This window comes from Parasteatoda tepidariorum, chromosome X1 (assembly GCF_043381705.1).
Source record: "Parasteatoda tepidariorum isolate YZ-2023 chromosome X1, CAS_Ptep_4.0, whole genome shotgun sequence".
Lineage (NCBI taxonomy): Eukaryota > Metazoa > Arthropoda > Arachnida > Araneae > Theridiidae > Parasteatoda > Parasteatoda tepidariorum.
The window spans coordinates 41,169,786-41,197,108 of NC_092214.1; the positions used below are offsets into that span (position 1 = coordinate 41,169,786).

At 28.4% G+C, this 27,323-nt stretch overlaps 2 protein-coding genes across 4 annotated transcripts in view; both read right to left on the reverse strand.

Annotated features, from left to right (window-relative positions):
* Positions 1-23,145, reverse strand: part of LOC107439186 (uncharacterized) — a 62,065-nt gene extending 38,920 nt beyond the window's left edge. The window contains exons 1-5 of one of the 3 annotated variants that reach the window (XM_016051692.3): positions 23,007-23,145; positions 18,798-19,016; positions 13,434-13,519; positions 8,939-9,045; positions 7,009-7,202 (exon numbers count right to left, since the gene is read on the reverse strand). In XM_016051692.3, coding sequence (XP_015907178.1) covers positions 7,009-7,202; positions 8,939-9,045; positions 13,434-13,519; positions 18,798-19,006 — 596 coding nt within the window. In that variant the 5' untranslated portion in view covers positions 19,007-19,016; positions 23,007-23,145. Of the gene's footprint in view, positions 1-7,008; positions 7,203-8,938; positions 9,046-13,433; positions 13,520-18,797; positions 19,017-22,815 lie in introns of all 3 variants that reach the window. The other 2 variants (XM_016051691.3, XM_016051693.3) reach the window with 2 other exon arrangements.
* LOC107439187 (uncharacterized) lies at positions 2,668-6,556 on the reverse strand. Its single transcript, XM_016051694.3, has 2 exons — positions 6,395-6,556; positions 2,668-4,598 (listed from the first exon to the last, which is right to left on the reverse strand). The coding sequence occupies exons 1-2, from the start codon at positions 6,423-6,425 to the stop codon at positions 2,806-2,808; spliced, it is 1,824 nt and encodes a 607-aa protein (XP_015907180.1). The 5' UTR covers positions 6,426-6,556; the 3' UTR covers positions 2,668-2,805.
* Positions 23,146-27,323: the final 4,178 nt, after the last annotated feature.

Consider the following 27,323-nt stretch of genomic DNA (forward strand, 5'->3'; position numbering starts at 1 on the left):
ATTAAGTTTAAAATTTCGCTCATCCGGGAGACCAACTTGAAACCTGTACAGTTCAGAACAGAAAAACAAAATTTTGTTTCCCTTTTCTAATAAATACATATGAATAATTTTTTTTATATTCGAAGTTTATACATCATTTAACATCTTTCCTAGAGATTTCTAAGTCTCTGTTGGCTTTTTAAGGTAAAAGCATTATCATCTCTGGAATGAAAGCAACATTTACGAAACTGATGTCATTGTAATAATTACCTAATTCGAATTTTGAATCAAAAAACAAATATTTATCATCAAAACTGCAAAATTAAATGTTAACATCTAGTTCGTTCATTTAAAAATCTTTTTTAAAATAAAATATGTTACAAAAGGTTAAAATGAAATCAAGAAAATTAGCATCAATGAATTGTAACGATTTTGCTATTAGCAATTCAAGAAAATTAGTGGTTGGCTTTGCCGAGAAAAAAAATTCATTGGATGGAGAACAAAAGCTTTCAAAAAAGAGTGCAAGATAAAATCTACTATTAAATTGTAACCAATTATTTTTTAGAGAATTTCAATAAATTAAAAATATTAAAACATTATGAAGAAAAAGAAAAAAATACCCCCAATGCCTCGGAACAAACTTGAATGAAAAATGAATTTAGCCCACGGATTAGAAGAAGATTAAAAAAAATCTACATTTCTAAACAGAAGAAAATATCCTAACCCTTTCTTCCACCTCCACCACAATCTTTGCCTTTCCTAAACTGCTTAGTCCATAATCTCCAAAGAGGTCAAAGGTTCCTCCATTGATTTAGCAACCATAGGAGAGTTTCATAAGGCATTCTAGTTTAGCAGGGTAATAATGGAGAGAATTTTAATGCGAGCAAAGTATTGCTAAGTTGATATTACTTCAACTGTTTAACGATAAATTTCCGTTCAAGTACAGTGGGTATAGCGGACAGTAAAATAATTTAAATTAGGAAAAATTCCCGCTTCTCTTCAAAATTCCAGATTTTTCCAAGTTGTTATCCAAATTCAGTGCTTCAAGTGCACTAAACCTATATTGGAGCAACTTTGGAGCAGAGAAATTCTCACTTTGGAGCAACAAAACTCTATTTTGGAGCAGCAAAATTAGCTAATTAAGAGCACCTTTCTTAGAAAGAAAAAAATAACTGCAGTTATGGTAGTTAATATGTATGTGTGTGTATATATATATATATATAGGTAAATTAACCCATTAAATCAAAGGGAAAAATACTTTATTTTAACATTTACTTTTAAAATGAAAATATGTTTAGATTAAAAGACAATCTGCAGCAAGAAAGTGTCACAAATTTTAACGCTTCATAAATTTCTACTTTTAGCAGACTTAAAATTTCAGACAAAGATTTACCTATATTAGCAGACTTAAGATTTACCTGTACATTAAAAAAACAAAAACACCATATACTAGGAACTACAGTATATGTGTCGTCGTTGAAAGAAGTGAATAAATTTAAAGTAAGTTTCAACTAGACATAAAAAATATGTTTAAGTACAAATGTAATCAATAACTAGCTAGATTTACATATCTTCAGTTTCTTAATTATTTCCTTCTTTAAAGACATAATATATTTCTATACTTATTACTTTTCAATAAACATTAACAAAGTTTTCATTTCATTTATAAAATTACATTTCTAAATAAAATTATCATTGAAATACACATTACATTGTCAACTATCATTGTTACATACAACTATCATTGAAATACACATTATCATTCTACATTTTTAAAACACATTTAAAAATTACCCCCAATGCAATGTTAAAGTTTCAACTTGACAAATAAATATTTTAAGTAAAAATTTAAATAATAACTAGCTAGATTTCTGAAACATGCATATCATCAGTTTCTAAATTATTTTCTTCTTTAAAGACATAATATACTTCTATACTTATCAATAAGCATTAACAAAGTTTTCATTTCATTTATTAAATTCCTAAATAATACATCATTGAAATACACATTATCATTCTATATTTTTAAAACACATTTAAAAATTACCCCTAATACATTATGTTAAAGTTTCAACTTAACATAAAAAAAAGTTTAAGTACAAATTTAATCAACAATTAGCTAGATTTCTGAAACATGCATATCTTCAGTTTCTTAATTATTTTCTACTTTAAAGACATAATATTTTTCTATACTTATTATTACAATAAACATTAAAAAAGTTTTCATTTGATTTATAAAATTATATTTCTAAATACATCATTGAAACACAGATTATCATTTCATATTTATTTTTAAAACACATTTAAAAATTAGCCCCAATATAATATGTAATGTTTAAATGAAAATACTAAGTTTCTAGCATTAGCTTAATGATTTTACATAAAAGATACAATTTATAATTACATATATATATTTTTATAATTATATTGACAATAATGCACACAATCACTAAATTTTTCTTTTTTTTGAAAGTGAGCCCTGCTCTAGTCTATTTTTCTCAAAATCAGCAAGAATTGAATTTATTTTAGTTGAGGACTCATCAAGCAGAACTTGTCCGCTCTCTATATCAGAAATTTTTTTTCTCTTTAGTCCCTCCTTGATTAAATTCTGGGCATTTGAAAGCATTTTTTTAGAAATATCAAGTCGGGAGTTAAGTTCTTTTTCAGCATTTTTCAGTTCTATTTCCCTATTCTTAACTTCTGATCTTTGTTCCTCAAATTCTTTTTTGCCAGTCTCAGTACGCTGATTATAATTCTTGTACGCGTTCTTCACTGATTTCAACATATCACTAGACAAAGTCACATCTGTGACATTATCATAGTCACTTAGAAATGATTTAATGCATTATTGATGCTAAAACCTCTCTCACAGTCTGCATTTCCATGAGGTAACGCCAACAATGCTTTGACCAATACTTGCACATAAGGAAACTTGGAACTGTTATTTCTTTGGAGAGAAAATACTGAATTCCAGTAATGCTGTATATTGAAACCTTCTGAGGATGATTCACAAACCACTGGAACAGCTTCACTCTGTAACACAATCCACTCATCAGCTAGAGAAGTTACAGAAGAATGCGAAATAATGTTTGGCAATTCGCGAGCAATTGCTTTTATGCATCCTAATGAGGATTCCTCTTTAATGAATTCAGGGTGTATGCATTTTAAACGCTCTAAAAATTTGTTACCTAGAGGCAAAACCTTTAACAGGTACTTTGCTGAAGTAATGTAAAAAGCCCTAGCACCTAAGTAACATTCCTTTCTGACTGTTTCATCCAATTTCTTCAGTTCTTTTTGAGTGTCACAGCCAACTTCAGGTTTCTTCCACAGTTTGCCACTGTTTACATCTAGTTCTTTCAATTGAATTCCAGTTTTATCAGCAAAAGCTTCTGAAACCAAGAACCTCCCCATCAATGCTTTAAGCATAGCAACCATCTCATCATACAAAATGGGGATAAGTGGTTCCTGACTCTGAAATATTGCTAAATATTTAGAAAAGAGAGGGCAAACATTTTGTAAAAACAATGCCTTAGCATAAGTGCTCTTATCTCTTAGTGCACACAGAATTCTTTGATGGCGTGCTGACTGCCGTCCTGTAGGTGAAGTGATAAAAAAAAATTTTAAAGCATCATACTGCTCAATAAATCTCCCAACAGATGCTTCAACAGTTAGCCAACGGCTTGACACATGCCAGACAAACACATTTTCTGGCAAATTAAGTTTTATTTGTACATCTCTAAAATCACTGTTACTTGAAGCTGAATTTTTGAAAAAGTGATAAATATCTATAACAAGGCACTCAATATCACCACCAAAAGCATTCAATCCTTCTGAAAAACCATTATGAACTTTATGCAGGGAGCATTCACTAATGTCTATCAAATTCTCATTTATCAAAGACATTTTTTTCTTCAATGCCTTCATGACATTCAGTCCATCACTGTAAAAGCTTATGAGCTTTTGGGAGGACAACTCTGATATAGCTCTTTTTACACAATCCAAAAGAATGTCACTCGTGGCGTGGCCTAAATGGAATGATTGTAAATGTTTTGTGAGGACCTTTTGTTTCATCTCACTATAAAAACGTATCAAAACATCTAATTGCTGGGTTCTTTTCTCCTGGATCGGAGTCTCATCTATCTGAATAGAATAGTAAGCTCCATATTTGTTTATCTCATGAATCAGATCTGACTTCAAAAAGGGGCCTATGCCATCTGAAACTATGTACGATAATTTAGTCCGTGAAACGGAAAACTCACTAGCTATTTTCGAGTCAGAAAACATTTTTGGGAAAATTTCTGTAGCAGTGTCACTAAACATGAAAGGGACATTGCACTTTGCAACAGCTAAAGTAAAAAAAGTTTCTGCTGCTGTGACTTTGTCTTTTTCACCCAGTTGCTGGCAGTTCTTTTGAGTAAAGTCCAGTCTTTTCTGCACTATTTTAGGTTTAATTTTACCAGCGGCAGACACACCATGCTGATTGCATTTGATAGTCAAATCACGAATAGTGCAGATGCCTTCTTCTGGTTTAAAGCCAGGTGTGCACCAGTCGGAGATAAGGTCCCCATTGCAGTCTCTTTGTTTCAAAGCATCTATGTTAAAAAGGGTGCACCTGCCACCTGAAAATAAAAGCCACCAATAATATTACTGAAATAAGGCAAACTTATGAATTCTGACCCCCATCAGATATAGAAAAAAAGGGGTGGAGAACTTAAAATAAAAAAATATGAAGGTGGAAAAAAATCACTAGTGATCAGCTTTATTTATCAACAAAACTAAGTTTAAAAATACTACTTAAAAGGAACACCAATGAAAAAAAATATTTTTAAAAACAGATCTTGCAAAAAAAATCCAAAGTTTTAGATTTGAATAAGATAGTAAAAAATAAAAGTTTTGTATTAAAACTGCTCTGTACTTAATTTTTAGTATTCAAAAGTTTATATTAAATAAAAGTTAGTTTTTAATCATGTTTCTTTTAAGTCAAAGCTACACAATAAGAAATCTAAAATCAATCTAAATTAAAAAATGCTTTTATAACATCAACATTGCTTCATATCATTTATAAAAGCATAATACTAAAATTTTTAATTTTTATCAAAAATAATTTAAAATTTAATGGTTTACAAAAATTAGATCCTACTAATATAGACATATTAAATATTTGCTAATTTTAAAAAATGATTTGATTAAAACAACTAGATAAGTGATTTATTCAGGTACTTTCAACAACTTTTGTAATATTCTAATTTCTATTATTTTATATTTTATTTTATAACCGTCGTTGAACAGCCGACCCAATTTCATGGGTTTACGACTACTTACGTTCAACTCCGTAGCCTTGCAATTTTGAACCAATCCAGAAGACAAGGAAACTCCTGGATCAGTACCCCCAGAGGTATTGATTTGTTGTGGGAACATGGAGGACTTTGAGACTCGACAGATTTAACGTGCATCAGTCACCATTTACTACACGGGGAGTCTTCGGCTGGCGAGGATCGAACCCACGACCTCTTGGATATGGGCCCAGAGTGAATTTTTTCTTTATAATAAAAGGGTTTTTTTTTTATTGACAAAAGATCACTTAAGCAAAAAAAAAAAAATTTATTTGAAAACAATATACAATGAGCAGCTTAAAAATTCATATTTTCTGCTAATTCATAAATTTCTTAATTATATTTAATTATTTCTTAATTTCTTTTTTAATTCTAAGAATGGAGGATTTTTTTTCTTCACATTTGCTATTTTTATTATAACGCAGCATTCTGATGGAACGTCTCGTATACTATTAATTAATTATCACTTTTTTCTTGAACAGTAAAAATAACCAGTAACATAGAAAACTGATTTTCAGTGTTAAAGTTTTGCTTTAGGAACTAAGAACAATGTTTTTTCCGTTTTCCTTTTAATTATCTTTCTTTTTTATTTAACTCTAACTTCAACATTCAATATGGGACGTTGTTTGTTGATATTTTTTATTCAAAGGAGTTACCTTAAGAAAAAGTCATATGTGATACATTATGAGCTAAGTACGTAACTTCCACCCTTTTCGTATTTTTAGGACAAAACTTAATTAATTTCGATTAATTATTAAATAAGATTTTCCGTTCGCGTTATTATTGGCAAATGGCCAAAATATAGAGCGCGGTCTTACAATACACGTGCTGCGCTTAAATTAGCAACAGCGCTTATTTCTAGGATATATTTTTTTCGAAAAAAACCTACAGCTTATAAAAAAGAAGGAGTAACGATTAATAAATTAGCCAGTAAAATAAAAATTCATCGAGGGGAAAAAGTAACTTATAATTTCAAAAACGATTTGTAGTAAAAAATAAAGCGGTGAATTAAAATCTCCGGAAGTTTAAAGAAAATACACATTTTATAACATTATCTATAAAATAAGAGAAAAATAACTTACCTTTAGATTTTCCACCACGAGATCCAACCATTTTCTTGAACGATCGAGGCCCGATGCCGCTGCTCAGTCAAACAACATTCTAAGTTCTCAGTCTCCAAAATGTCGAACAGTTAGGAAGGATGGAGGAGGAAGGATACATTTTATTGGTCTACCGTAACACACACACCCCTCCTACGACGAGTTCAGTACGAGTACGTCACGGAAAACGAGGAGTGACGGCCGATGACGTAATCAAAACTTCATCCCTCGCGAAAGATCGTGTGTTAGAACATTTTGGCGCACATTTGGCACAAATTTAGAATAAAATGCCGTTTCTGCTCAGTAATGCGCAAATATACCGATTTGGCGCAAAATGCGCAGCACTTGAAGCCCTGCAAATTTCCCTGATTTTTCCAGGTTCTTTCCAGTATAAAAAAAATCCATGATAATTCCAGGTTTTCAAGGTTGGCGGCCACCCTATTATACATTGTATGATAAAATATTTTACTTAAAAAAATCAAGCATTAATTACTGTAATTTCGCAAAGAAACACCACCTTTGTATATATACATATATGCCTGCACTCAAAAGTCGGTTCAGATTTAAAAAGTAAGATAATTAAATATTAAATTTACTTTAAATTTTTCTTTTTTATTTTTAGATCTTGAGGGGAGGCCTTCCTTTTAGCAGTTATCCTATTAATGAGACATGTATTTCCTTTTGATATATCCCAGACATTAAGATCTTTCTCTTGAGATGGAGAAACAGGCCACCCATGTGTATCAATGAACTCGAATTTTGTTTCAGCATCAATAAACTTATGATTTAACTGAAATAAAAAAAAATAAGTAGATTAAAGATTTAAAAAAGCTGAAATATTTAGCAGCATTTTTTTTAAAAAAACAAACAAACTATTTTGCTAAATAATTGCTGGTGAAATAAACTCTAGAGCTACAGAAAGTAAGACAATGTATCGAAAAATAATTAAATATACACTTTTAATCTAAGAAGTTACAAATTTATATGAATTTCAAATTATATGGGGACATTAAGAATGTCAATCGTATAAACTTAGTTGTAGAAAACTAACATTCCCCTAATTCTTTAAGACACTTCTACCTTTGGAGGGCACTAACTTAGCTTAACACACATATATATACATGCTAAATCAAAATTAAAAGTGATATATAAAATGTATTTTTAAAATAATTAAATGAAACATTTAGAAATTCACATTCAGCAAGAAAAATTAAATAAAAAAATATTTAACCTTACAAAAAATGTTTTAAACAAATAACAATAATTAATATGAACTAAGTACAGCATTAATATAGTATTGTATTCAAAAATACAATATTTTGGAAAACTATAAAGATATTTTTTTTGATATATTATGGAAAAAGCCAAAAAGGAAACATTTTTAGCATTTTATCATTCAAACCTGAGGTCCAATTCTTAAATCTTCATATTCAGAATTTCTCATAAAATTTTCTATAGTTTCTAACAAAAAAACAAAAAATCAATCTTGTGTTTGGTTTAAAAAAGATCTTGAAACACCTAAGTTTTATTTAAAAAAATATTTATTATTGGTACTACGTCTTATCTTAAAATGAAAAAGGAATCTGAAGTAGAGAATGTTTACAAAAAGGGCAAGGTTGGGTGCATTTATCTGAGAAAGGAAAGAAAGGTAAGCCCTCCTTTAAATAATGCCTAGGGAGAATATTTAATTGGTAAATAATGTCTTAATCACTTTTTATAGCTAGTTGACAACTAAAAATCAAAATTGATTTAATAAAATGGTTTGAAGGCATTTTATGAAAGATAAAAAAAAATTATGCTTTAAAATTATGAGTAAAATTAATTTTTAATTGCATTATAAATGTGTTAAACAGTATAATTTGATCTGTATGAATGATTTTTAATTTGAGATTGTCTACTGTAATAAACAAAGTTTTGATAATAGGACAAGTGAGAAGAATAAATATATACAGAAAAAATGATACAACATAATTGTGGTAGGGCACCTCCACTATCCCAACCAAACCATATAGGAAATTGCTAGAAATTTTGGTAAAGCTTGCTGACAAAGTGAAGCCATCTCTAGTCTTATATCTGTATAAGACCGACTTTGTTTTCATGGCAAGCTCTAACAAGATTTCAGTCAAAATCTCAGTGACAATTTTGCCAGAAAATTGCTAGATCAGTTTAACTGATTCAACATATTGCTGGATAGCTTGATAGAGATATTAGAGGGATAGTAACTCTTTTTTTTCCCACTAATTTGGGAAATTAAGCAATATACAGACTGTTTTTTATTGGGAGAAATTTCTACTAAACATAATCAATATATTAAAGTTTACTCATCACAAATTTTTTTCTGTAAATTTGAGAATATGTTGATGAAAGAATTGCTCTTTAGGTTTTGTTTTAATGGATATATATTCCAAAATAGATCCCATTGGTTGCTCATGTTTAAACCATTTTCTTGTCCTTAATAGCAGTAAAATAAAACTTTAAAAAAATAGCAATTTTACATAATAAGCTAAAAAAAAGAAAAAAAATTACTTCCACATTAATTGCCTGTCGAACAACGATCAAGGAACTATTGAAACTAATAAATATAAATCCAATAAATTCTCCATCATGCCATTTTACTCCTAGTCGAGGAAGTTCTGAAAACAAAAATCCATTTTAAAATCAAAGCTATCAAATTTGATAAACATATAAGGAATCAAAGAACACGAAGTTTTTATAACAAACAATGAAAAATTTTCCTTAGTTCTGGTTTATTCTTAATTTTCCTTGATGCTACACAACTTTTAAATAAATTTATTTTATTTTTTTGCCACCAATGCTAACAGAATAAAATAAGAACTTCACATCAATAAGTCTTAAGATATTACATAACTAAAACATAAAAAAAAGTATGTGATAGCAGGGGTCTTTTCAGAAGAAATTTGGGTCTGTTAACGGACCCTTCAGAAATTTTTTTATCTTCATTATTATTTTGTTAATCGATTTAAATCTTCCCAGTGGTAGGGGAGGAGGAAGACAGTTCCAGACAAACTAAGTTTCCCTTAGTTTAAATTTCAAATGTAGTATTCTAAGAAAATATTTCTATTTTTACAAACATTGTGTACACATTCTTATAAATACTAAATAATATTTTTCTTGTAAATATAAATCAATTTCTGGCAATTTTTTAAATAAAATATTATAAATTTAAGAATTGTTTAAATTTACTTAATGCGTAACACATTACTAAGTTATGTTATTTAAAATATGTCAATTGAAATTAATTAATAATGTGAGTGATTTTGTTTCCATTATTCGTCCGAAAGGAATATTCTGTGGTGAGCAGTTTAGGCTAAATACCCAACAATTGTATGTTGCATCTCTAATTTTGAAGCTGCAATTGTAGAGCAGAATCTTGTATCTATTTACAATTTAAAAACTTCTTGAAAAGGTTTTAAGCAATAACAGGACCCTATTTGCACAAAATCACCAAAGCAGGACCCTGGTTGAAAGAATGTGACTTAACACTTATTTTATATTCACAAATTATGAAGTTTTTTCACAATTTTAGAAAAACAGGACCTTTCACAAAATGTATGGACAGACCCCTGGATAGTAAACTAGGATCAAGAATAAACTGAAAAGAGAAACAGGAGGGAAAAAACTAAAAGGTTTGCAATAATTTGAAAAATATCTTAAGACTACAATAATACAATTATCAGAAATTATAGTATTTGTAATTTCTGATTCTGAGAAAGTGCAGTATTTGAAAGTAAAGCATTATTTTCCTTCCAATTTATATTTAAAAATAATTTATATAACAATATAAATGAGAAATAGAATTTCGGAGGTACTTTTCTCTGAATGGTATAGTTTCATACAGTTAACAACTTTGACATGTCTCCATTGCTGTAACATATGTAGGGTTCCCATTCAATAATAGAAATAAAATTCTGCAATTTTTTAAAGTTTCTTAAAAAAAATGTCAATACAATTCCAGACCGCACTTTTGCCGTACATAACAATAAAGAATCAGAAATAAAATATTTCATTTTATATAATATTTTTCCTTAAACATATAGATACAAAATAAGTCAAATATTTCATTTTGAAAGAAAAAAAAAGATTTCACAATACCCAGGTATATAGATTATAAGATAGAGAAAATATTTTACCCATGGAAAAATGCATTTGCATCAGAATCCCAAAAATCTAAAGACTTGATGGAATATATATTTTATAAGTAAAGCCATGTTAGTCATATAGTTATCATACATTAGTTGTGATCAAAAACCAAAATTAATTTATGCAGTAAAATTTAATATTTTTAAAAAATATTACCAGCCTAATGAATTTTTATATCTTTAATGAACTGCAAATGGTTAAATTTTCAGAAAAAGCTTAAAACAAGAAACTGTCACACAGTTTTATATCATTTAGTCTAATTTTAAAAAAAAGTCTGAAAAAAAAACTTAAATTATGTTTAATGGAAATTTTAAAAGAAAAAATTCTGACTCATTTCATTTTTATTTTCTCTTTAAGAACTCAACTAACTTAGCACCACACATTACCACATTCTTCCTTTTAAAATGAGTGACGTTTCTACAACAGCGATTAGGTATAGAGCAGACTTTATTCACCCAAAATCAAATTTGCTGACCATTCTATATTTTCTGATTATGTAGGAACCTTACATAGGTACTGCTGAAATCTTGGACATTGAAACTTACCAGAAACATTGAAAGGTCATTAGGAGAAACATTAAGAGAGAAGATAGCTCCGTCAAAAAGAAATAATACAAAAAATTTAAATTTAGTTTCTATTCAATTCAATGTTTTCTATTCGACAGCTGGCCGATTTTAAGTAAATGATTCAAAGAAAAATGGCAAAATAAAATTAACTACGAAATGAAACATGATACAGATTTTAATAAAAATGCTCAATAGATACCTGTAAATATATCACATTGGTATTATTTAAATATAAATTTTCAGTTGTACTCATTTCTCATTTCAAGGAATTTTTAAAGACATAGGGCTCTTTGGAGTAAATTGTATGCTCCAGACCTTCAATATTTTGTTTTAGGACTAAAAACCTATAAACTAAAACTAGTAGTATAAATACATGTTTTGTTTCATAATTCATTGATGACAAGCTGCTTTATTTCTCGGCCAAAAAAAAAAATTATAATAATAATAAAATAAAATTCTTCTAAATAAATTTTATTTGCAATAAAAAAATGTAAGACTTATTTTTTTTTGTAAATTTAATATTCAGTTTAAAAAGAATAAGCAGATTAACATGGCTAACCCTTAACAGTTAGGTAGTATAAATTAAAAAATGTCTCTGAATTCATCATTTTTTTTTATTTATAGAAAATTTAAAAAAACAAAATACAAATAACTTATGATTAACACAGTTTTTAACCAGAAATAATTAATTAGAACAATTACAAAAGATATAAAGGTCAATCATTTTCTGGTAAATAGATGAATTTCACACTTGTTTTGGGTATTTTTCAAGCACTTTCATCAAGGAATACAAAAAAAGAAAAATTTAAGAGCCTTAAACTTGAAGCAAAGCTATTATTTTAAACTACATATACCATCTTGCCATAAGAATTACCTGGGTTTTAGAATGGGAAAAAGATGCTTTAATCTAAACATTTCTTTAAAAAATGTCCAGTTTGGCCAGATTTTACTGTACAGAAGAAAAATCATTAAAACCAAATAATAATTCTCAGTATTTACAAATATTTATGAGCCCAAACAAGGTAGCATTAGAGTAATTTGTCAGTTTGCTAAAGCTTTAAAAAACACCTATAAACTAATAACAGATCTGTTCTATTACTAAACAAGTATGTCCCACACTGATGTAATGTTTATATATTCTATTACTTTAAGCCTTCATTATTTTTAAATCTACAAATATAACAATGAAATTCCATTTTTGCATTTAATTTATATACCAGAAAAGGATTCACCTTGATACCGTTTGGAATTGTGACAATTAATTATTGCTGTTTAAAAAATTATGTTCATCATTACCGTATATTCCGGCGTATAACGCGCACTTTTAATACAAAAAATAACATTGGAATGTACGGGTGCGTGGTACACGCCGAATATAAAAAATTATAGATTAAAAAAATTAAAATATAGAAAAATAATTTTATTTTAAGGAAATAACATACCTTTACCTATATACTTTATTGATTTTCGTTATTACATAAATAGTTCATTATATTCGTCTTCCGTTATTTCTTCAGACACGTCATCACAATCTGTTTCGTCTTCATCATCTGTGTTACCCTCATCCATAAATAAACAGTCATCTTCTGATCCGTCCAGATTATTTGAAATGCTGCATTTTTTGAATGATTTTCTAACCATCTCAGGCTTAATTTCATCCCATGCTTTTAATATCCATTCGCATACTGTTTCCGAACTTGCATGGCGCATATGTCCTCCTTTCGTAAAGGTTTTCTCGCCCTCCAACATCCAAGTGTTCCACTGTTTTCTAAAATTGGCTTTAAATGGTTTGTTTAAGCAGACGTCCAATGGCTGAACTAATGGTGTCAATCGATCCGGAATAACTGCCATGTGGGTGTTGCATTCTTTCAACAATTTTTTTGTATTATCTGTAAGGCGGGACCTAAGCATGTCCCACACTAAAAGGCTTTCTGGTTTTCTATTGATACTAGACGAGATATTGCACATGTACAATCCAAATTTTCGTGCGCGTTATACGAAGAGTATATCGTAAAATTTAAAAAAAGCTATTAGAAATTACGGGTGCGCGTTATACGCCGGGGCTCGTTATGCGCCGGAATATACGGTATTATTAATTCAATTTTGAATGTACAAATAGGTTACAATATATATATATTGTTTTTTTCAACAAAAACTTAAAATAAGGTAGTAGCATACATTTATGAAATGAAGAATTTAACTTCACTCTAACATCAGAAAACAGTAGTTGAAATTTTAAAAATAAAAGTACTTCCCAATTGATACACCACATACTAAAATAAAATTTGACATACCAAAATGACGTTGTATTGTGACAATGTTGGAAAGAATCAACTGGGAAATTTCTATTTTATGTTCTTCAGCCTGATCAATTGGCCATCTAAACAAAAATTATTCAAAATTAGAAAGAAAAAAAAAACAGATCAGCAAGTGCAAATAAAAGTTAGCAAGAATTGATTTCCTTTCAAAATATTTATATATATATATATATATATATATATACCAGTGGGAGACTAATTTAATCTGATTCAATAACTTTTNTCAATCATTTAATGTCATTAAAATTTATAATATATATATATATATATATGGGTGATTCTCACAAAATATGACAATTCACAGTCCCTAGCTCCAAGATCTAATACTCCCTGTGGCAGAATTTTTTTGGGCTTTCTGCGACAAGCCTCTCTAGCATTAATACCTTTCTGCAAGATACACTTAGTAATAACTAATATACATCTTATTAATTAAAGTTAAAGTAATAGAAACATTGTATTTACATAAAAAGCCTAATTGGATATAATATACTTGTATGTATCTTTTATTCTAATATCATGGGCGGAATTATCATATTTTGTAAGAGGAAAACACACTGATTATTTCTTTTTTCGCATTTCGTAAATCATCACATAAAAAAATCGTCAAATCAGTGAAATAAAAGAAATCCAAAATTTTTTTATTTTTCCCAAATAAGAATAAAAAAAATCATGTACATTTCCTCCTTTCTGATGCGTGAAAAAGGACTCTGTTTCCAACATTTCTGCAGAAAAGAAATTTTTTGCTTATATATTTTCTTTATTTTTCATTCTTCTCAATTAAGAATCGAAAAATTACGAACATTTCTTTCCCCTCCGACGCGCGAAAAAGGCATAATTTAAATACAATTTTAGAGAAAAAAAATTTCTTAACTTTTTGGAGAAAAGAAAATCAAAACTTTTTATTTTCTAAACGAAAATTCTTTCTGCAAGAGCTCTGTAACATTCTGCGACAATGTCGCTGTGATTCTGCCACGGGGTTAATACTATACTACAGAACCCGTTATCCGGAAATCAGAAAAAACCGTAACGAAATTTGATAAATTTTCCCGCCATTTTTTAAAAAAAAAATTTTTTTTTTTTTCCCTATAAGATTTTAGGATTTTTCTTTCTTTTTTGAAAGATGTTTCCCTCACCATCATTTTGGAAATAATTACTATTGTATTACTTCATCGTTTTTTCTTCTTTTTAAGAACATTTCCAAATTATTTTTTTTACTTTGGTTTAACAATAAAAAAACGGCTTCTTGTAGAGATTAAGAAAACCGGAAAAATCAGTTATCTGGAATAGCGATGGTCCCGATTCTTCCGGATAATCGGTTCCCTACTACTAAAGGAACTTTTGATAAATAGCATCGCTGTTAGCATTTTAAAATGACTTTGCACTAGCATTGACTGTTTTGTACAGTTAAAAATTTTATTTAATTTCAAGTTCCCAGTATGTCACAAACAATAGTGCCAATAATAACTAGCTTCAAAACTTCGAATAAATATTTCAATATCTAATTTTCTTCATCTCAACCGTTGTAAGCATTTCTAGAATATACGCAGAGGGTATTATTTACAAAAAATTTGTTTAAAATAATTTTTTCTGTCAATAATTTGCTTGACACATGAAAATCTGTCATTTTCCTGGCTACTTTCATCCTATGTTAACAGATTGATTAGATACCCTCTTATATGAACATGTCTTGTTGCATGAATAAAGAACTAATTTTCTGGTTCAAAATCTATTTCAAAAATTTTTTCAAGGTGCATAGGTTTTTATGTTGTCATTTTTTTGTCTTCTTGAAATCATTAATAACATAAACTACATTGATTTACCTGAGTTATTTCAAGAAATCCTGTTTGTTTTCTGCAGAATGTAAACGTCTTTGGCCAAAATATTAAATTAAAGTAAAGTTAAATGCTATAAAATGATAAATTTGTCATTACCCTGGCTGTCATTTTCCAGGCTTAAGAATGCCAGGACATTGATGTCTTACCAGAAAACTTTTCAAACAGTATATTGTAAGGAGGGAAAGCAAATATTAAACTAATACCAAGTTTATGTATGATTGTAATATGCTTGAATGTAATCAAAGTTATTTATTTATTTAATGATTGATTATTATACACAATTAAATTCTGCATATATCAGCAACAAAATATTTTGTGATTCTTTCTACAGTGGATAAAAAGAATTAATTTAAGCAATTTATGGTCTATCTAGCATAAAGGATTAAGTTGAGTTACTTACTATCAGGGTTCGTGATTTTTTCGATTTTTTTAAAAAAAAATCAAAAGAATCGGATTTTTTTTATTTAAATCGGATTTTTTTGATTTAAATCGGATTTTTTTGATTTAAATCAGATTTTTTGGATTTTTATTCAAATACACTGTAAGAACTTTAATTTATGATTAAAAAAATTATAAATGTTTAGTCAAATTAACTTAATATTAAAACTATATTGTAACAATATTTTAGAAGCTCTAACTAAAATAATTTTTCATTATAATGCATGGCTTTGAATGCTTAGCATTCATTTTGAAACAAATGCATGATTAAAATTTAAAGACTAGATGAAATAGAGAATTTGAAGAATAATTCAGGGGTCTGTCTGGGTTTTTTTGAGAGGTACCTATTTTGTGAAAATAAAAAATTATATTAAAAAATCAACACAAATATAGTAAAAATATGGATTTATCGTTTCTTACGAGACACAAAAGTAAAATTTTAAGAAAAAGTATTTTGTGTGATTATTCTATCATTTTTCCTTAAGTTGAATTTGTAAAGGTACCGTTAAACGGTAGTAAATTTGGCTTGGACAGATCCCTGTATTTTAACTATTAAGACAAAGTTTCAGTTAGCAAACCATAACTTTAATTTAAAATTGTGATTTCTTTTTTTTTTCTCTTGATTTTTAAAATGACAAAATAAATGTAGCAGACTGTGTTTATAAATGTAGTCATTCACCAAAAAATAAATAAATACTTAATATATATATTTTTATATTAAAATATTCATTTTTAATTCTATATCAAAATAGATAAGTTAAGCTAAAAATTAGAAAATCTATGTACTCATTGGAATTTTTTTTCACAAAATTTCTTTATAGAAAATCAGATAATGTCAAAGATACTGTAAACATATTATGAGAAAAAAATACCAGTTAATAACCCTACTGCATCAAATAGACTTTGAAAGGGAAGAATGACACTATATTAGGAAAAAAACATCTGAATTCATCTGCCTTTTTTTTTCTTTTTCTGTTTTTGGCATATTAGGGTAATTTCTTTTTAATATAACCTCAAGCTTCAGAAATATACATTTTCCACCAATAAAATATGATGTAGATTTTAATTCACGCTTTTTCATTCAAAAGGTAGAATTTGTATTATTTTTTGAAAAAAATTCATGCTTATTAATACAGCTACAGCTATGCAAGTCTATATTAAGACAGCATTAAATGTTTACTTTAATCTGTACTTTCAATCTCAAGAATCAAAACATTTTTAAAAATGTAATTTCAAATGTGTTGGAATTTAACACACACCAAGAAAGTAATTTCGTTAACTAAAATTAATTAATGCAGCAATTTATTTAAATTAAATTTTAAGACTAAGAAAAGAAAATAATAAAAGTATCAAAAATTTAAAACACTGTTTTTTGACTTTTAAAATCAATATATATAGATAAAAAAAATTAGTTGATTTAAATCAATGACTTTTTTAAAAAAATCATTTGATTTAAATCGTGATTTAAATCAAGCTGATTTAAATCAACGAACCCTGCTTACTATTAACTTAAAATGACTGTTTTTTAAACTTCTATGCTAATATGTCATTTTCCTGGCATTCAAGATTTGAATTTCTATTTTTTATTTCCCTCGAGAAAATGCCAATAAACTACACTGCTGTCTGTAAGATATTAATAAATGTAACTAAAGAAGTATACAAAAAAAAACTTAGATTATATTGAAGACTTTAAATTTGAAGAAATTTTTTGGTTCGAATTGTTATCGTTCCAAAGAATCGAATCCCCCATATATATAGAAGAATACTGGTTTTACATTGTCCATTTTGTATGTTATCCTGCTTCCTACATTATATTCTGCTGGTCTGTGAAAATCGCAAACACTTATCCATTACCAACTTAACCCACTGACGGTTCTGCACGTAAAAAGTCGCATTTTAACCTGCAGTCTTCTCTGCATAGCAAAACCGGTTTTCCCATGTTAACTGATAGGGGAACTGTGTGTAGGGGAGAAACATTCTCCCAATTTTGCCCATTTCCTTAACCGCCAGTGGGTTAAATTATCCCAGATTTTAAGTTACCCTTTTTAAGAAAATTCCACTTTATAAGATTTTCTAACAGATCAAAATAATTTTTCTCTACAAAGTTCGAACAATTTTTTTCCTGGGTTTTCTTTTTCTTCTTTCTTATTTCGACTTACTTTCCATTCTACCTTATTGTCCTTTGTCTGTGAGAGGATATTTCCTTCTTGAGTCAAAATCAGAAGAGTGGGGAAGAATCATAAAGGTCCAGGGACAATCTTAGATTTTGTCCCTGGGCCCGAAAAAGATAAAATAATTATGCCATGCTTTGGAGCAGAGTTAAATAAGATGAAAAACTTTCTGCAAATACAAAATCTCAATTAAAAAAATTTCTATGTGCTTTAATTAACTCTTAAAACAAGTTTTAATCCTTATGTAGACACTTCATTTTGGCAAAATTCGTTTGAAAATCAGCAATTTTTTTAAAAATGTTTAATTTTTACAGAACTCTATACTTATCCATAGCACAGGGATAAGTTTGGTAAAAAACCAAAGAAGGCTTAAAATAGAAATACAATATAAAATAGAATAAATTAAAATAAAATAGAAAAATTGAAATAGAAATTTCCTTGTCATTTCCATCTTTGAATTGCTTTATTTTCTGTTATGGGGCCTTGGGGAACTGTCGGTTTTTGGTTTTACCATCAACAGCACAAAGGCTCCAGCATGTTGACAAAATGGTGTGTCTTCTGATGAAGTGCCATTTTTGATAACATGCGTATCTTTAGATTTCGTTTTGCTTGTATTTAAATTCTCATACTTTTATTTATACTGTTTAATTAAGACAATTTTGATTTTAGCTGCTTTTTAAGTACTTTTACATTTCAATTTATTGTTTTTAAATTAAATTTTGCTCTTTGTTTTTGTTTAATTCTATTTTCATACTTTGATTGGATTCATCGCATGTGTCATACTCTTTGGTAAGTTGTTTATCAAGGAAGAAAAGGGGCTGTCTTCCTCCTTTCTACACTTGTTTCATGAACTAGATTTACAATTTTGCTTTTTATAAAATTAAATAATAACTCACCCATGATTAGAGAGAAACTTAAATTTTTCTGGAAGGCACAAGTTTTCTGCATTCAATAGTCTTCGAAAGTTAGAGCAGCTTAAAGATAAATCACTACATATTATAGAGCCCACAATAGCACCATCATCATAGCAGTTTGATTTATCAACAAAACCATCATTTCGCAATTTAATACCAAGAATAACTTGAGAGTTTGAACAACCATTCATAGTTATAAGCCTGTTATGAATAGAAAAAAAAGATTTTTTTAAAAAACATATCTATTGATTTCAAAAGACTGAGAAAATTTAAATAGTTGATACAGTAGAATGCATAATAATGAAGATAGATTTCAAAGTGAAGATATAAACTATTAAACAAAAGTTGGAGTAACCTAAACACAATGACAAAGAAATTTATTTTAAATTCTATGTTAAGTAGTATTGTCGATATTAGTTTAAGTATCAAATTATATTAAACATCAAACTTACTATGTTTGGATTCTTTTGTAAATAATAATTGATAAATTGAACACACCAACTTAGATGTTTTCATCTTTGATACGCAATCAAAAGGTATAGCTTATAATCATGTCTAATATGTGATGTATTTGGTGCAAGTATAATAAAAAAAAAGAAAAAAATTCAGCCAATTAGCCACAATGTCTTCAAATATGTTTAAATGACAAGTGATACTTTTTAACACACAAAAGTAAAAAGCATATTTGCATATTGATCAAAAAAATTTTAAGTCTATGAAAGTTTAGAAAAGAGAAATCGTATGTAAATTTGTGTTACCTTGTTAACACATAAGTAAATTATAAGAAATAAAAAGAATTATTATATCAATAATTAATATTAATTATTAAAAAATATGCTAATAAAGTTTACAGCCTTCTTAAAAAGCTATTCTGTGGCTAAAAATACTTAGATATAAATATATTACTTAGGTCCTTTAATTTTGTAATCATGAACTATTTCCATTTGGAAAAATAAATTTCATTAGATAAAAGAGTAGTTCTTAACCCACTGGCGGTTAAGGAAATGGGCAAAATTGGGAGAATGTTTCTCCCCTACACATAGTCCCCCTATCAGTTAACATGGGAAAACCGGTTTTGCTATGCAGAGAAGACTGCAGGTTAAAATGCGACTTTTTACGTGCAGAACCGTCAGTGGGTTAAGCTTCAAAAAATTTTAGAATTATATATTACATATATGTATACAGTGAAACCTCCTGTTAAGGACACTCCTACAAAATGGATGCCCCTCAATACCGACATATTTTTAATTCCCTGGGAATGAATAAACCATTATATACATTCTCTGCAAAGCGGACAGTCAATTTTGCTCTGAACTGTTATTTTCTATCTCTTTAAATCGGGCACTACTTTTTTCAAATTTGAAAGAAAAAAAACATCCTATTTTTGCTTTAAATTGCAAGAAAAAATGCATTTCACCATTTTTAAAGCAAGTAAATTTTTTGCCTTATCTATCTATAGCTGAAAATATTGTTGAATTATTTCACTACAAAAGAATCAATCTTTCTCCAGTCCCCTCACCTTATCTTTGCAAAGAAAGGAGAGGAAATGATACTGCTCTTGTGAAATAATTCAGACAGCTGCATCTTTTGATCTTTTCATCTGGATGACATAGGTTATGAGATCCCTCAAGTTAAAATGAGGTCTTAATTGTCTCAATGCTTCTTCCGTGCTGAAAACTTCTTTCATTTTCTTATCAATTTGAAGACTGTATTTAACACAGCTGGGGTAAAAAAAAAATTTTTAAAAAAAGAGAAAAGAAGTATAATCATTAACCTGTTCATATAAATGAAACATTTATTCAGACACTTGATAGATGATCAATTGTGAATAAACAACTCCATAGGTCCGCATGACTTAGAGGTATGCATTGCTTTTTTTTCCCTGTGAATCATGGGAGGTTTACTTTCAAATAGGTATTAACCACGTTTCCTATTAAGTGATAGGTAGGTGTTAGGAGATGTAAACCTAATAATTGAAACCAACTGAGGACCAAAAGTTCCTATTCGGTATCATATGTCTAACTTGGATATCTGTGCTATAATAGGAAAATTATATTCTTTTATCTTTAGCTACATCTAGAATTATGCATTTATATCAAGCTTTTTAATATATTCTATTTATCAAAAAAATATTTTGAACAGTTTAAAGAAATATTCCTGTTAATAGTTCTGGTAGATTATTTAATTATTTGTATATCTTTGAAAATATTATAAAAACAATATACGGTGTTAAACTTAAACTTTGTTATTAGGGCACCCTTTCTGTAAATGGAAAACTCTCATAAATTGATAATTTTTCAGTTTCAAGAATGTCCGCTTAACCGAGGTTTCACTGTATATATTGCATATTTATATATATATACCCAAATAATAAGCGCGTAGCTAAAAACAAAATTATCTTTGAATTTCTAGAATAGTCACTGAGTCATTGCTAAATAAAAAATTAGAAAACTAAGAAAAAGTTTTATTGAACTTAAAAAAGTTTATTTTGAATTTAAAATTTTATAAAAAATTATGAGTGTAAAAATACCAAATATAACGTTTTGAAACAATTTGAATAGTATTGCACTGGTGATCAGTCATGTTTCTTCTTACCGTAGCAGTCATTTTTCTCCCTAATCATTCAAGTGAATTCATTTTATATTAGCCAGCATAAGCAAATTATAGCATCTCAACTAAAAATAGTTTGATACATACCAGACATGTATTTAAAAATAAACGCAAATGTGGAATGATGAAAAAGAATCTAGTTAAAAAATAAAAAAAATAGGGTTAGTAAACATAGAATACTGGATGTGATAAGTACCACTATTAACGAAGTAGACAGTTTAATTTAATCTATGTTATATAATTATTTATTCTAGCTTGGTTACTTTTAAACATTATTTTTAGTAAAATAAGATGCTTGAGAGCCATTTTATGATCTTTATTTTACTACAATTGGTCAAGAACATTTCTCAGCAAAAATAGAATTACAAAAATAAATATGACAGAAACATGTTTGAAATAACTCTTTAAATAAATTGAATTTTTCATTGTTGATCAAGTCATGTATTTGTTTGCTGGACTTAAAACTTTCGACATTTCTTGTTTCTTGATCAAGCTATCACTGTTAGTATAAGTTTTAATTAAAAGAGATTCATCCTTCTTAATTTATTAAAAATTTCAAGCAGATTTTCAATTTAAAGTAAATAACTTTCTTTAAAAAATAAAAAAAATTTTAAGTCAAAAAAGATCTTTACTTCAATTTTATCTAAAAAGGATTAATGTTTACAGTTTAATTGCAGCTATTCAAGTGAGAAATTTCTCCTCTCACTATGGTTGGCATTTTCTTGCAGAATTTATCTCCTCACATAGTGAATGACAGGTAACAACAAGGTATTTGCTACACTTGAAATTTTCAAATTCATGACAAATTCCAAGAATTTTTCATGCCTTAACGAAGTTACTACTTCATCTGACAAAAACACAGCAATAAATTTAAAAAAGCATTATAATAACATTAAAATTGAAATGATAGGTGTAACCAAAATCACAGCGAAATTGTAGCAGGAAATTGAGCTAAAAGATGAGTAGAAATGTCACTAATACTGTAAAAATAATTGAAAACATTAAATACATACAATACTTTGTATTCATATTGTTAAGTCAAATTTTTCTTTTAAGCAAATATTGAAAGAAATGTAAAAATATGACAAACATACAATTCAAACAGTAGAATCTACTTTTACAATGTTGTTATTTTTAATTTATTTGCAGGACAATGAGAAGTCAGAATTATTATAAAAGATGAAAGGAAATCTCTTTATTTTGATACTTCATCTTTTACGAACATAAAGTATCAATATAAAAGCGCAGAACTATAAGGTCCTTAAAAGTTTCCACGTTAGACTAATTTATATAAAAAGAGAAGTGAAATGCATGTCTTTTTTTATGTGGGTCCTTATGACATGAAGCATACAATTAAAAAAATCTAAAAATGTCCTTCAGCAACACTTACAAAAACAGAACACACAACACAGTTTCCTATAATAGTCACAGAAAATAGAAATAAAGATTACATTTAATCATCTCACTTAATGTCTTGTCATTTCACCTGAGGCAAAACAATATTAATAGGATTTGCCGGCTACATTAAATTATAAAAACAAATATATTTAAATCAAAACAAACTAAGGTAAACAGTCTTACACTTTAATATAACAGTCACACGCAAATTTTTTTTTGTAAATTTAAACAATAACAATTGCTGAATTTCAAATAAAGCGGAATCACCGGGATTCGTGAATAAAACAAACATGTATAAACAGAGAAAAATTGCGTCATAGTCACATTCCAACATGTTGTAAAGTGGCTTGAAGCTTAGATGGTATTTAAATGGATTACTTTATATAATGGGAAAGGTCACATGATATTGAAAAATCAGTTAATAATGGTGTGTACATAATATGTATAAATAACTAGGTATTTTATCAATATCAGATATTTTTTTAAAAAACATTATATTGTTACATTACAATGCAACGTAACTAAGCGAGTTTTGAAAAAAAATCAGTAATAAATATAAATTATTTCAGTAATAAATATAAGTTCGTAAAAAATTTTGAAATTCAAATTTCAAACCATCATCCATTAATGACAATCGAAATGGGCTGCAGATGGCGTAGAGTAGAACTATGGCAATACTTCGCATGTTTTCCCGATCAGCGTGTGGAGAGTCATAGGAGAAGGAATTACGATAGTTTCTGTCTTGATTTTCAAATACATTTAAAACTTTTAAGATAGGAAACTATATGGAACTGAAAACTGCATGAAGCATAGCTTTAAGAAAAAGCGCAATGAAAATTTTAAAAACGTTTTTAACATTTAAATACGAAAAGTATTAAGAAAAGGAAAAATATTGTTGTACATTCCTATGCAACTGAAAAGTGGAGGAGAGGGAAGGGAGAAAAGCCAATAAAGGCAGGGAACCGGTTTTCTCCCCAGATAGCGTATTCTAGAACTGCGATCGCCTATATTGAACTGAAAACTACATTAAACATAGTTCCAGGAGAAAGCGACGAGGATATTTAAAAAAAAGATATTTGTGACAATTAGATACGAAAAATATCAAGAAAGGGGAAAAATACGAGGAGGAGAGGGAACGGTTACGCCATGAAACCGGTCTTCTCCCCAGATGGCGTATTCGAGCGTTGCAATTGCGAATATATATAATATAAACTATAAATGGCCATTCGTCCAAATTAGAATAGTTAGAAAAATTAAATTCTTTTATCATCAACTTCTTTCTTTTATCAATTTTCAAACTCTAAATAATAAAATTCCTTTAAACACGTGATCATTGCTCAAATATTGGACTTTTTTGTTTTTCAGAAAACACAAAAGAACAAATAAATTCATAAATGTTTTTATTAGTATGCAACATGATATTAACGCTCGCATTCGCCCTCTGGGGAGAAGATCGGATCGATGTCTTGATCCTCCCCTTCCCTCTCCTCCTTTTCTAAGTTGCATAGGAATGTACTACGATATTTTCCCATTGCTTAATTTTTTCATATTTAAGTAGCAAAAAAAAATTTTTTTTTGAAAATTTCCACGACGATTTTCTTAATAATTATGTTAAATGTAGTTTTTAGTTCCATATAGTTTCCTAACTTAAAATTTTTTAATCTATTTGAAAATAAATACAGAAACTCACGTACTTCCCTCTCCTATGACTCTCCACAAGCTTATGGTGGAACGATGCGAAGAGTGTTGTCTTAAGTTGAGAATTCTACTCTATGCCACCTATAGCCCATTTCGATCGCCAATACAACTGGAATGCGAAGGAAAGGGAAAGAGGAAAGATCTTTACCCCGGGTGACGTATTCGAGGGCTGTGATCGCGAATAGTTAAGCCTCTGGCTTGAACATATCTTTCAAACAATGAAATAAATTCCAAATAAATATCGCAGTGCAAAAAATCATAAAAAAATTCATGAAGTGTTCAATCTTATAATAGAGTTTAAATGCTCTGGACTTTGCGTGAATGGATGGTTGACCCTGTAAAGCTAAGTGCAGATAGAAAATAACAGGTGGTCAAAACATGACGTCAGGCTTCCGGGTTACTATTTCTGACTAAATTGCACACATACGCTTGAAAAAACGCGACATCCAATATTATTATACTTGTAGTGTTTTCATTATAACGCGTTCCTTCAATTTAACTTTCAATGAAAGAAACAACAATTGAGTTTAGAAGACTCCACAAACTTGGTATGATGCTACCCAGAATTTAATAAACGGCTCTATTTTACACAAATATATATAATAAGGGATAAGTCTCAAAAAAGGGCAAACCTTCCACTTTATTTATGCTGTGATATTAATTTTGCTAAATTTGTTTTAGGGTCATGACACGTTGTGGAGTTTATTAATTACAGAAAACTCTTATGAATGGTAAAACAACGCGTAAATTTAAATACCAATCAATTTAATAAAACTTTCTAGAATAATAAGCCTGCTCACATAATATCTCTTAAGCATAACATAAGTGGAATAATACTCCAGAAGTTTTCTTAACTTCTTCCGGTTTCAGGAAACTGCGTTTTGCGGTTGTTCTGCGATTGTTTGCTTGCAGTCCATTGGATTCAATAAGATTCTTTTCTTTTACAAAAATTATCTATAAATATTTAATATACAATGGATATCATAAATTAAGGAAAAATTTCAAACAGAGTGATAACTCTCCCAAAATTAAGCAAATTCCGATGAAATATGAATATGAATTGCTAAGTAAAAACTGCAATATGTAAACTATTATATAGTAACTATAGTAAACTATGTAACTTCCATTGCAGTGCCGATAGCTGCACTACAGTAAAATTTTCTTCAAATTAATAAAATAATAAAAAATAATTATTATAATGTAATAATTATTTTTTATTGGAATTATTATTTTTATTATAATAATATTTTTTATTATAATAATATATTTTTCTATTATAATAATAATAATTTAAACCAGCAAACAGAAAAGAAGAGTTTTTATATTTTTTTCATTTAAATTGTGTCAAGTATTAAGATATGTATTACTTATACAGAATTGCATATAATTCGATTTGTATATAATTCGATTTAATAAAAAGGAATTTTAATTAATAATAAAACTAAACAAAAGATACATTTTAGTAAAACATCAAACTGCATGTTTAGATTATAATAAATAAAATTACTACACTTATTCCTTGGAATTTATTTTAAGCATTGCAGTACAAAGTAATACAAGTAAAAAACAAAAATCTTATGACCTGATTCAATGGAAAAAGTAATTAAATAAATAAATAAACACAAAACAACAAACATTTTTGAGTCCAAAATACTATATATTATTTAAAAGCTATTGAAAAGCTGCGTCTTAGTTTCAGCTATACGTTTACCGGTCGGACAGAACTCGTGACGTCACAAGTAAACATAAGCTAGTTCTTCGGCTTCTCCCCTTCCAGTTGGCCATGACCTCACCGTGCAGTATTGCTATTTCGCTAACCTTTCTAATGCGTATAAATCCCGTTATAACATTCGATTTATACTCTTGCTGTCTTTCGTAAAATTTTGCTATCTGTTTTTCAAACTAAAAAAAGTTTTTAATCCGTTCTTTGTATTTACTAGGAAACCCACATATTTAGTTAAATAAATAAATAAATTCCACCACCTCGTAAAAATGGATATATCCGAGTGTAGAATGTTTAAATCACTTTAAAATAAACATTTAAAACCATCATTCATGTCCTTTTAACCCTTCTTACTATTGAGAAATTATGTAAGCATAGAAAATAATTAACAATCACCTAACTCCAATCAACATTTAAATAAACTCTCTTTTTAAATAAACTGTATAAGTATAAACAGATTATTACCCTTCTATTTAGTAAGAGGCAAAGACATTTAAAGGATAAAATTATCAAATAAATTTTAACAAGATTGATAGCTTTGAAGATCGTTTTGGTAATTTTATCATGATACTTAAGAGAATGGCATAAAAATCCTTTATTTTAAATACGATACTTTTGAGATTTTAATTTGTTACTAAATGTACTGTTATAAGAAAGATAATTTTGAAAAGTAAAATGTCCAGTAAACCGTAAAAACAGCGAACGATAAAGTTTAGATATGAATAGTTTAAAAACCATATATTTTGATTTAATTCTTAGAATTATGGATTGTTTCCCCAGAACTGTCTTTAACATATGGTGATTTTGAAAGAATCTTTTATTCTCCGTGTGCTGTTCACATTCAACTTTTTTCAAATTTCTCATTCTGACTGGTCACTAGGCCAACATGTGTGCAAAACTCATAAAATGGATAATCCAGGGTATTATTTTACTTACTAACAAATGCTTGAGAACTTTGTCAAACATTATAATAGAAATAGGTAACAATTCCTTAAATTAAACAGCAATATATAGACGGGTTATAATATTTTTTGGATAACTGCTCTGTGAGGAAATCAATCAAGAGGCAGGGATCAAAA

What these genes read in the sequence shown, in the direction of transcription:
- LOC107439187 (XM_016051694.3), bottom strand. Translation starts at nt 6,425, where the DNA reads ATGGTTGGATCTCGTGGTGGAAAATCTAAAG. An exon ending in TCGTGGTGGAAAATCTAAAG is followed by an intron (nt 4,599 to 6,394) that starts GTAAGTTATTTT and finishes TTTTATTTTCAG; the next exon opens with GTGGCAGGTGCACCCTTTTT.